General features: G+C 60.8%; 1 protein-coding gene across 1 annotated transcript; it reads left to right on the top strand.

The window, feature by feature from the left end:
- Positions 1–2243: 2243 nt before the first annotated feature.
- On the top strand, positions 2244–8021 carry LOC140473897 (potassium/sodium hyperpolarization-activated cyclic nucleotide-gated channel 3-like; the record flags this gene model as incomplete). The annotated part of the gene is made up of 2 exons (XM_072567651.1): positions 2244–2408; positions 6808–8021. Coding segments are annotated over 2 exons (1166 nt in total), but the record flags the coding sequence as incomplete, so codon positions are not given.
- Positions 8022–10069: the final 2048 nt, after the last annotated feature.

Below are 10069 nucleotides of genomic sequence, written 5' to 3'. Positions count from 1 at the left end.
CCTGCTCCTGGTCACTGCCCACTGACCCCGATATTAGAGAGAGGGGGGAAATCAGCCAGGGTTCCTGCTCCTGGTCACTGCCCACTGACCCCTATATTAGAGAGAGAGGGGGGGTGAAATCAGCCAGGGTTCCTGCTCCTGGTCACTGCCCACTGACCCCTATATTAGAGAGAGGAGGGAAATCAGCCAGGGTTCCTGCTCCTGGTCACTGCCCACTGAGCCCTATATTAGAGAGAGATGGGGGAAATCAGCCAGGGTTCCTGCTCCTGGTCACTGTCCACTGACCCCTATATTAGAGAGGGGGGGGGGGAAATCAGCCAGGGTTCCTGCTCCTGGTCACTGCCCACTGACCCCTATATTAGAGAGAGGGGGGAAATCAGCCAGGGTTCCTGCTCCTGGTCACTGTCCACTGACCCCTATATTAGAGAGAGAGGGGGGGGAAATCAGCCAGGGTTCCTGCTCCTGGTCACTGCCCACTGACCCCTATATTAGAGAGAGAGGAGGGGGGGGAAATCAGCCAGGGTTCCTGCTCCTGGTCACTGCCCACTGACCCCTATATTAGAGAGAGAGGAGGGGGGGGAATCAGCCAGGGTTCCTGCTCCTGGTCACTGCCCACTGACCCCTATATTAGAGAGGGGGGAAATCAGCCAGGGTTCCTGCTCCTGGTCACTGCCCACTGACTCCTATATTAGAGAGAGAGGAGGGAAATCAGCCAGGGTTCCTGCTCCTGGTCACTGCCCACTGACCCCTACATTAGAGAGAGAGGGGGGGGGAAATCATCCAGGGTTCCTGCTCCTGGTCACTGCCCACTGACCCCGATATTAGAGAGAGAGAGGGGGGGGAAATCAGCCAGGATTCCTGCTCCTGGTCACTGCCCACTGACCTCTATATTCGAGAGGGGGGGGAAATCAGCCAGGGTTCCTGCTCCTGGTCACTGCCCACTGACCCCTATGTTAGAGAGAGAGGGGGGGGAAATCAGCCAGGGTTCCTGCTCCTGGTCACTGCCCACTGACCCTTGGGTTGGAGAGAGAGAGGGGGGAAATCAGCCAGGGTTCCTGCTCCTGGTCACTGCTCACTGACCCCGATATTAGAGAGGGTGGGGGGAAATCAGCCAGGGTTCCTGCTCCTGGTCACTGCCCACTGACCCCTATATTAGAGAGAGAGGGGGGGTGAAATCAGCCAGGGTTCCTGCTCCTGGTCACTGCCCACTGACTCTTATATTAGAGAGAGAGGGGGGAAATCAGCCAGGGTTCCTGCTCCTGGTCACTGCCCACTGACCCCTATATTAGAGAGAGATGGGGGGGGAAATCAGCCAGGGTTCCTGCTCCTGGTCACTGCCCACTGACCCCTATATTAGAGAGAGAGGGGGGGGAAATCAGCCAGGGTTCCTGCTCCTGGTCACTGCCCACTGACCCCTATATTAGAGAGAGGCGGGGGGGAATTCAGCCAGGGTTCCTGCTCCTGGTCACTGCCCACTGACCCCTATATTAGAGAGTGGGGGGAAATCAGCCAGGGTTCCTGCTCCTGGTCACTGCCCACTGACCCCTATATTAGAGAGTGGGGGGAAATCAGCCAGGGTTCCTGCTCCTGGTCACTGCCCACTGACCCCTATATTAGAGAGAGGGGGGAAATCAGCCAGGGTTCCTGCTCCTGGTCACTGCCCACTGACCCCTATATTAGAGAGGGGGGGGGGAAATCAGCCAGGGTTCCTGCTCCTGGTCACTGCCCACTGACCCCGATATTAGAGAGGGGGGGGAAATCAGCCAGGGTTCCTGCTCCTGGTCACTGCCCACTGACCCCGATATTAGAGAGGGGGGGGAAATCAGCCAGGGTTCCTGCTCCTGGTCACTGCCCACTGACTCCGATATTAGAGAGAGGGGGGAAATCAGCCAGGGTTCCTGCTCCTGGTCACTGCCCACTGACCCCTATATTAGAGAGAGAGGGGGGGAAATCAGCCAGGGTTCCTGCTCCTGGTCACTGCCCACTGACCCCTATATTAGAGAGAGAGGAGGGAATTCAGCCAGGGTTCCTGCTCCTGGTCACTGCCCACTGACTCCTATATTAGAGAGAGAGGGGGGAAATCAGACAGGGTTCCTGCTCCTGGTCACTGCCCACTGACCCCTATATTAGAGAGAGAGGAGGGAATTCAGCCAGGGTTCCTGCTCCTGGGTGGGGTTGCGGTGTGATAATGGTCGGGAATGTGGAACGGTGTGTTTGAAAAGGTGCCCTTGGTTTGATCTCAGAGATCTGCCTGTTAACACGAGGAAGGAGAACAGCGAGTGTTCGTGCTGACACCTACTGTCGGCTGTACTCCCTGTCGGTGGACCACTTCAACGAGGTGCTGGAGGAATACCCCATGATGAGACGGGCATTCGAAACAGTGGCCATGGACCGACTGAACAGGATCGGTAGGTGGGACAGAGGGGTGAGAGAGGGATGGGGAATGGGGTAGACAGTGAGGGAGAGAGGGAGAGAGGGATGGAGAGGGGTAAGAGAGGGATGGGGAATGGGGTAGACAGTGAGGGAGAGAGGGAGAGAGGGATGGAGAGGGGTAAGAGAGGGATGGGGAAGGGGGATAGACAGTGAGGGGGGGAGGGAGAGAGGGAGAGAGGGATGGAGAGGGGTAAGAGAGGGATGGGGAAGGGGGTAGACAGTGAGGGGGGGAGGGAGAGAGGGAGAGAGGGATGGAGAGGGGTAAGAGAGGGATTGGGAAGGGGGTAGACAGTGAGGGGGGGAGGGAGAGAGGGAGAGAGGGATGGAGAGGGGTAAGAGAGGGATTGGGAAGGGGGATAGACAGTGAGGGGGGGGAGAGAGGGAGAGAGGGAGAGAAGGGATGGAGAGGGGTAAGAGAGGGATGGGGAATGGGGTAGACAGTGAGGGGGGGAGGGAGAGAGGGATGGAGAGGGGTAAGAGAGGGATTGGGAAGGGGGTAGACAGTGAGGGAGAGAGGGAGAGAGGGATGGAGAGGGGTAAGAGAGGGATGGGGAAGGGGGATAGACAGTGAGGGGGGAGGGAGAGAGGGAGAGAAGGGATGGAGAGGGGTAAGAGAGGGATGCGGAATGGGGTAGACAGTGAGGGAGAGAGGGAGAGAGGGATGGAGAGGGGTAAGAGAGGGATGGGGAAGGGGGATAGACAGTGAGGGGGGGAGGGAGAGAGGGAGAGAGGGATGGAGAGGGGTAAGAGAGGGATGGGGAAGGGGGTAGACAGTGAGGGGGGGAGGGAGAGAGGGAGAGAGGGATGGAGAGGGGTAAGAGAGGGATGGGGAAGGGGGATAGACAGTGAGGGGGGGAGGGAGAGAGGGATGGAGAGGGGTAAGAGAGGGATTGGGAAGGGGGTAGACAGTGAGGGGGGGAGGGAGAGAGGGAGAGAGGGATGGAGAGGGGTAAGAGAGGGATTGGGAAGGGGGTAGACAGTGAGGGGGGGAGGGAGAGAGGGAGAGAGGGATGGAGAGGGGTAAGAGAGGGATTGGGAAGGGGGATAGACAGTGAGGGGGGGGAGAGAGGGAGAGAGGGAGAGAAGGGATGGAGAGGGGTAAGAGAGGGATGGGGAATGGGGTAGACAGTGAGGGGGGGAGGGAGAGAGGGATGGAGAGGGGTAAGAGAGGGATTGGGAAGGGGGTAGACAGTGAGGGAGAGAGGGAGAGAGGGATGGAGAGGGGTAAGAGAGGGATTGGGAAGGGGGATAGACAGTGAGGGGGGGAGGGAGAGAGGGATGGAGAGGGGTAAGAGAGGGATGGGGAAGGGGGATAGACAGTGAGGGGGGAGGGAGAGAGGGAGAGAGGGATGGAGAGGGGTAAGAGAGGGATGGGGAAGGGGGATAGACAGTGAGGGGGGGAGGGAGAGAGGGATGGAGAGGGGTAAGAGAGGGATGGGGAAGGGGGTAGACAGTGAGGGGGGGAGGGAGAGAGGGAGAGAGGGATGGAGAGGGGTAAGAGAGGGATGGGGAAGGGGGTAGACAGTGAGGGGGGGAGGGAGAGAGGGAGAGAGGGATGGAGAGGGGTAAGAGAGGGATGGGGAAGGGGGATAGACAGTGAGGGGGGGGAGAGAGGGAGAGAAGGGATGGAGAGGGGTAAGAGAGGGATGGGGAAGGGGGATAGACAGGGGGGGAGGGAGAGAGGGAGAGAGGGATGGAGAGGGGTAAGAGAGGGATGGGGAAGGGGGATAGACAGTGAGGGGGGGAGGGAGAGAGGGAGAGAGGGATGGAGAGGGGTAAGAGAGGGATGGGGAAGGGGGTAGACAGTGAGGGGGGGAGGGAGAGAGGGAGAGAGGGATGGAGAGGGGTAAGAGAGGGATGGGGAAGGGGGATAGACAGTGAGGGGGGGAGGGAGAGAGGGAGAGAGGGATGGAGAGGGGTAAGAGAGGGATGGGGAAGGGGGATAGACAGTGAGGGGGGGGAGAGAGGGAGAGAGGGAGAGAAGGGATGGAGAGGGGTAAGAGAGGGATGGGGAAGGGGGATAGACAGGGGGGGAGGGAGAGAGGGAGAGAGGGATGGAGAGGGGTAAGAGAGGGATGGGGAAGGGGGATAGACAGTGAGGGGGGGAGGGAGAGAGGGATGGAGAGGGGTAAGAGAGGGATGGGGAAGGGGAATAGACAGTGAGGGGGGGGAGAGAGGGAGAGAAGGGATGGAGAGGGGTAAGAGAGGGATGGGGAAGGGGGATAGACAGGGGGGGAGGGAGAGAGGGATGGAGAGGGGTAAGAGAGGGATGGGGAAGGGGGATAGACAGTGAGGGGGGGGAGAGAGGGAGAGAAGGGATGGAGAGGGGTAAGAGAGGGATGGGGAAGGGGGATAGACAGTGAGGGGGGGAGGGAGAGAGGGAGAGAGGGATGGAGAGGGGTAAGAGAGGGATGGGGAAGGGGAATAGACAGTGAGGGGGGGAGAGAGGGAGAGAGGGAGAGAAGGGATGGAGAGGGGTAAGAGAGGGATGGGGAAGGGGGATAGACAGGGGGGGAGGGAGAGAGGGATGGAGAGGGGTAAGAGAGGGATGGGGAAGGGGGATAGACAGTGAGGGGGGGGAGAGAGGGAGAGAAGGGATGGAGAGGGGTAAGAGAGGGATGGGGAAGGGGGATAGACAGTGAGGGGGGGAGGGAGAGAGGGAGAGAGGGATGGAGAGGGGTAAGAGAGGGATGGGGAAGGGGGTAGACAGTGAGGGGTGGGGGGAGAGAGGGAGAGAAGGGATGGAGAGGGGTAAGAGAGGGATGGGGAAGGGGGATAGACAGTGAGGGGGGAGGGAGAGAGGGAGAGAAGGGATGGAGAGGGAGAAAGGGAGGGGAGGGAGAGATGGAGAGAAGGAGGGAGGGGGAGAGGGAAGGGAGAGAGGGAGAGAAGGGATGGAGAGGGAGAAAGGGAGGGGAGGGAGAGATGGAGAGAAGGAGGGAGGGGAGAGGGAAGGGAGAGAGGGAGAGAAGGGATGGAGAGGGAGAAAGGGAGGGGAGGGAGAGATGGAGAGAAGGAGGGAGGGGAGAGGGAAGGGAGAGAGGGAGAGAAGGGATGGAGAGGGAGAAAGGGAGGGGAGGGAGAGATGGAGAGAAGGAGGGAGGGGGAGAGGGAAGGGAGAGAGGGAGAGAAGGGATGGAGAGGGAGAAAGGGAGGGGAGGGAGAGATGGAGAGAAGGAGGGAGGGGAGAGGGAAGGGAGAGAGGAGAGAAGGGATGGAGAGGGAGAAAGGGAGGGGAGGGAGAGATGGAGAGAAGGAGGGAGGGGGAGAGGGAAGGGAGAGAGGGAGAGAAGGGATGGAGAGGGAGAAAGGGAGGGGAGGGAGAGATGGAGAGAAGGAGGGAGGGGAGAGGGAAGGGAGAGAGTGAGGGAGCGTGTGGGTAAGAGGAAGGGAGCGGGGAGGGAGTGAGGGAGAGAGGGAAGGAGAGAGGGAGGGGGACGGAGCAAGGGAAGGAGAGAGGGAAGGAGGGAGGGAGTGGGAAAGGGAGGAAGAGAGGGATGGGGAGAGAGAGAGGAAAGGAAGGGAAAGAGGGAGGAAGGGAGAGCGGAGGGACGAGGGAAGGAGGGAGAGTAAGAGGGAGGGAGAAAGGGATGGAGAGAGAGAAGGAGGGAGGGTGGGAGAGAGGCAGGGAGGGAGGGGTGAGGGACGGAGGGTGAGTGTGTGGGGAAGGGGAGATGAGGGGAGAGAGAGAGAGAAAGAGGGTGAGGGACGGAGGGGCGATAAGTTGGGGGGAGGGGGTGTTCCCCTCTCTCTGACTCTCTGCTGGCCCAGTGTCAGTGACCTGGCTTACTCCCTGACCTCAAATACCTCACAAGGGAATGAGGAACAGCAGGAGGCCATTCAGCCCCTTCTCCAGCCTGTCCCACAGGAACAGCAGGAGGTCATTCAGCCCCTTCTCCAGCCTGTCCCACAGGAACAGCAGGAGGCCATTCAGCCCCTTCTCCAGCCTGTCCCACAGGAACAGCAGGAGGTCATTCAGCCCCTTCTCCAGCCTGTCCCACAGGAACAGCAGGAGGTCATTCAGCCCCACCCTCTCCAGCCTGGCCCACAGGAACAGCAGGAGGCCATTCAGCTCCTCCAGCCTGTCCCACAGGAACAGCAGGAGGCCATTCAGCCCCTTCTCCAGCCTGTCCCACGGGAACAGCAGGAGGCCATTCAGCCCCTTCTCCAGCCTGTCCCACGGGAACAGCAGGAGGCCATTCAGCCACTTCTCCAGCATGTCCCACGGGAACAGCAGGAGGCCATTCAGCCCCTTCTCCAGCATGTCCCACGGGAACAGCAGGAGGCCATTCAGCCACTTCTCCAGCCTGTCCCACAGGAACAGCAGGAGGCCATTCATCCCCATTCCAACGCCTTGTATTTTTGTTCTCTCAGGCAAGAAGAACTCGGTCCTGCTGAGGAAGGGGAAGGATGGCTCCAACTCAGGTTCACTGAACCACCGGGACAACGAGATCATCCAGCAGATCGTGAGGCATGACCGAGAGACGGCCCACAGCATCCAGGAGCAGAGGCTAGCAGCAGTGAGGGCTGAGCGGCCGAAACCTGTCATCTGGGCGCCGCTGGTTCATGCTCCCCTCCAGACAGCGGCTGCCACCACCTCGGTAGCTATCGCCCTGACCCCCCGCCACATGCCGACTGCCATCTTCCTGCCACCTGCAGCCTCCTCGCCCCTGGGGCTGGGCCCAGAGTCCGGCCTCACCCGGCAACAGCAGCTGCGTGCCTCCCACCTCCAGGGCATGGCCTCCCCTCCCTCCTCCACCACCTCCTCGGCGGCCCACACTCCCGGGGCCGGCTCCCCCCTGGTCCCTCAGCCTACCCCGGGGCAGGGAGCTCCCCCACTAACCGGGCCCCAGGCTCCTGGGGGGACTAGGCCCCAGGTCGGGGAGCAGGCTGGAGCCCGCAGCTTAGGCCTCAGGACAGTGCCTCGCTCGGTCTCGGCTTTCCAGCGGGGGGTAGCAGGGAACCGTCGGGGTTCGAGCCCGGCAGGGAGCCCTCTTTCCGGGAAGACTTTCCACTACAGTCCACCCGAGGTGACAGGCTCCCGGGCTTCGCTTCCCGGTCACCAGGCCCTTCCCGGTGGGCCCCATCCTCCCCGCAGCGGCCAGAGCGTTCCCCTCGGCCGTCTGACCCAGGACGCCCGGCTCCTCTCTGCTTCCCAGCCCGTCTTACCGGCCAGGCCTGGCCCAGCCCCAGCTCGATCCTCCCGGGACTCGGCTGCAGCCGGCCCCAGGCTCTCTTCTTCCTCCCTATCAGCTGGGCCGCTGCTTCCCCCCCTCAGACCATTGCCCAAAGACCCTTCACCCGGCCGCAGGAGCTCAGTCACCTCCAGCTCGGCCCCGGACTCAGAGAGACCCCGGCTCCCCTCCAACATGTAGTGACCAGGCTCCTAACCCGTTCCCCTGGGGAGGGGGTGCTGCTCAGGGCCCTCAGTAGCCCCCCCAGCAACTAACACCCACCCTGGCTCCCCCAGCACAGACACTGCCCTCACCAGGGTTGGGTGGGGTGGAAATTGGGAGTGATACCCTTCTTGTGCACCCCCTTCAAAACCCCCAGAGAGGAGGCAACATAGCCTTCTAGAGGGAACACTTCCAGGAAAGGAGGAACACACTCTCCCCAGAGGGAACACACTCTCCCCAGAGAGAACAAACTCTCCCCAGAGAGAACACACCCTCCCCAGAGGGAACACACTCTCCCCAGAGGGAACACACTCTCCCCAGAGGGAACACACTCTCCCCAGAGGGAACACACCCTCCCCAGAGGGAACACACCCTCCCCAGAGGGAACACACCCTCCCCAGAGAGAACACATCCTCCCCAGAGGGAACACACCCTCCCCAGAGGGAACACACTCTCCCCAGAGAGAACACACCCTCCCCAGAGGGAACACACCCTCCCCAGAGGGAACACACCCTCCCCAGAGGGAACACACTCTCCCCAGAGGGAACACACCCTCCCCAGAGGGAACACACTCTCCCCAGAGAGAACACACTCTCCCCAGAGGGAACACACCCTCCCAGAGGGAACACACTCTCCCCAGAGGGAACACACCCTCCCCAGAGGGAACACACTCTCCCAGTGGGAACACACTCTCCCCAGAGGGAACACACTCCCTCCCAGAGGGAACACACCCTCCCAGAGGGAACACACTGTCCCCAGAGGGAACACACTCTCCCCAGAGGGAACACACTCTCACAGAGGGAACACACCCTCCCAGAGGGAACACACTCTCCCCAGAGAGAACACACCCTCCCCAGAGGGAACACACCCTCCCCAGAGGGAACACACTCTCCCCAGAGAGAACACACCCTCCCCAGAGGGAACACACCCTCCCCAGAGGGAACACACCCTCCCCAGAGGGAACACACTCTCCCACGGGGAAGGGAACACACTCTCCCCAGAGAGAACACATCCTCCCCAGAGGGAACACACCCTCCCCAGAGGGAACACACTCTCCCCAGAGAGAACACACCCTCCCCAGAGGGAACACACCCTCCCCAGAGGGAACACACCCTCCCAGAGAGAACACACCCTCCCCAGAGGGAACACACCCTCCCCAGAGGGAACACACTCTCCCAGTGGGAACACACTCTCCCCAGAGGGAACACACCCTCCCAGAGGGAACACACTCTCCCCAGAGGGAACACACCCTCCCCAGAGGGAACACACTCTCCCAGTGGGAACACACTCTCCCCAGAGGGAACACACTCCCTCCCAGAGGGAACACACCCTCCCAGAGGGAACACACTGTCCCCAGAGGGAACACACTCTCCCCAGAGGGAACACACTCTCACAGAGGGAACACACTCTCCCCAGAGGGAACACACCCTCCCAGAGGGAACACACTCTCCCCAGAGGGAACACACCCTCCCCAGAGGGAACACACTCTCCCAGTGGGAACACACTCTCCCCAGAGGGAACACACTCCCTCCCAGAGGGAACACACCCTCCCAGAGGGAACACACTGTCCCCAGAGGGAACACACTCTCCCCAGAGGGAACACACTCTCACAGAGGGAACACACTCTCCCACGGGGAAGGGAACACACTCTCCCCAGAGGGAACACACTCTCCCACGGGGAAGGGAACACACTCTCCCCAGAGGGAATACACTCTCCCACGGGGAAGGGAACACACTCTCCCAGAGGGAACACACTCTCCCATGGGGAAGGGAACACACTCTCCCATGGCGAAGGGAACACACCCTCCCAGAGGGAACACACTCTCCCATGGGGAAGGGAACACACTCTACCATGGGGAAGGGAACACACCCTCCCAGAGGGAACACACCCTCCCAAAGGGAACACACTCTCCCCAGAGGGAACACACTCCCCCACGGGGAAGGGAGCATGGTTTTGGACCGAGGCCCGCCTCTAGTCAATGTGCAATCAGATTATATGAGGGAGTCTCGGATCAGCCTCCTCCCCACTCCCCATGACTGATCCTACAAATGGGCCCTGTACCTGACTTCGTGCACTGAGGACAGAGCTCTCCTCAAATTGGAACAACCGAGGGAAGGTGGGAGGGAGAGGGCGGACAGAGAAAGGAGGGATTGAAGATGGAAGGGAAAGAGAGAGAGAGAAAAAAGGAGTGGAGATAGGGAGAGAGATAGGAGGAGGAGGAAAGGATGAGCATAGGAGA

The sequence above is a fragment of the Chiloscyllium punctatum genome, unplaced genomic scaffold (assembly GCF_047496795.1).
Source record: "Chiloscyllium punctatum isolate Juve2018m unplaced genomic scaffold, sChiPun1.3 scaffold_771, whole genome shotgun sequence".
NCBI classification, from domain to species: domain Eukaryota; kingdom Metazoa; phylum Chordata; class Chondrichthyes; order Orectolobiformes; family Hemiscylliidae; genus Chiloscyllium; species Chiloscyllium punctatum.
This window is presented reverse-complemented; position numbering and strand designations above follow the sequence as displayed.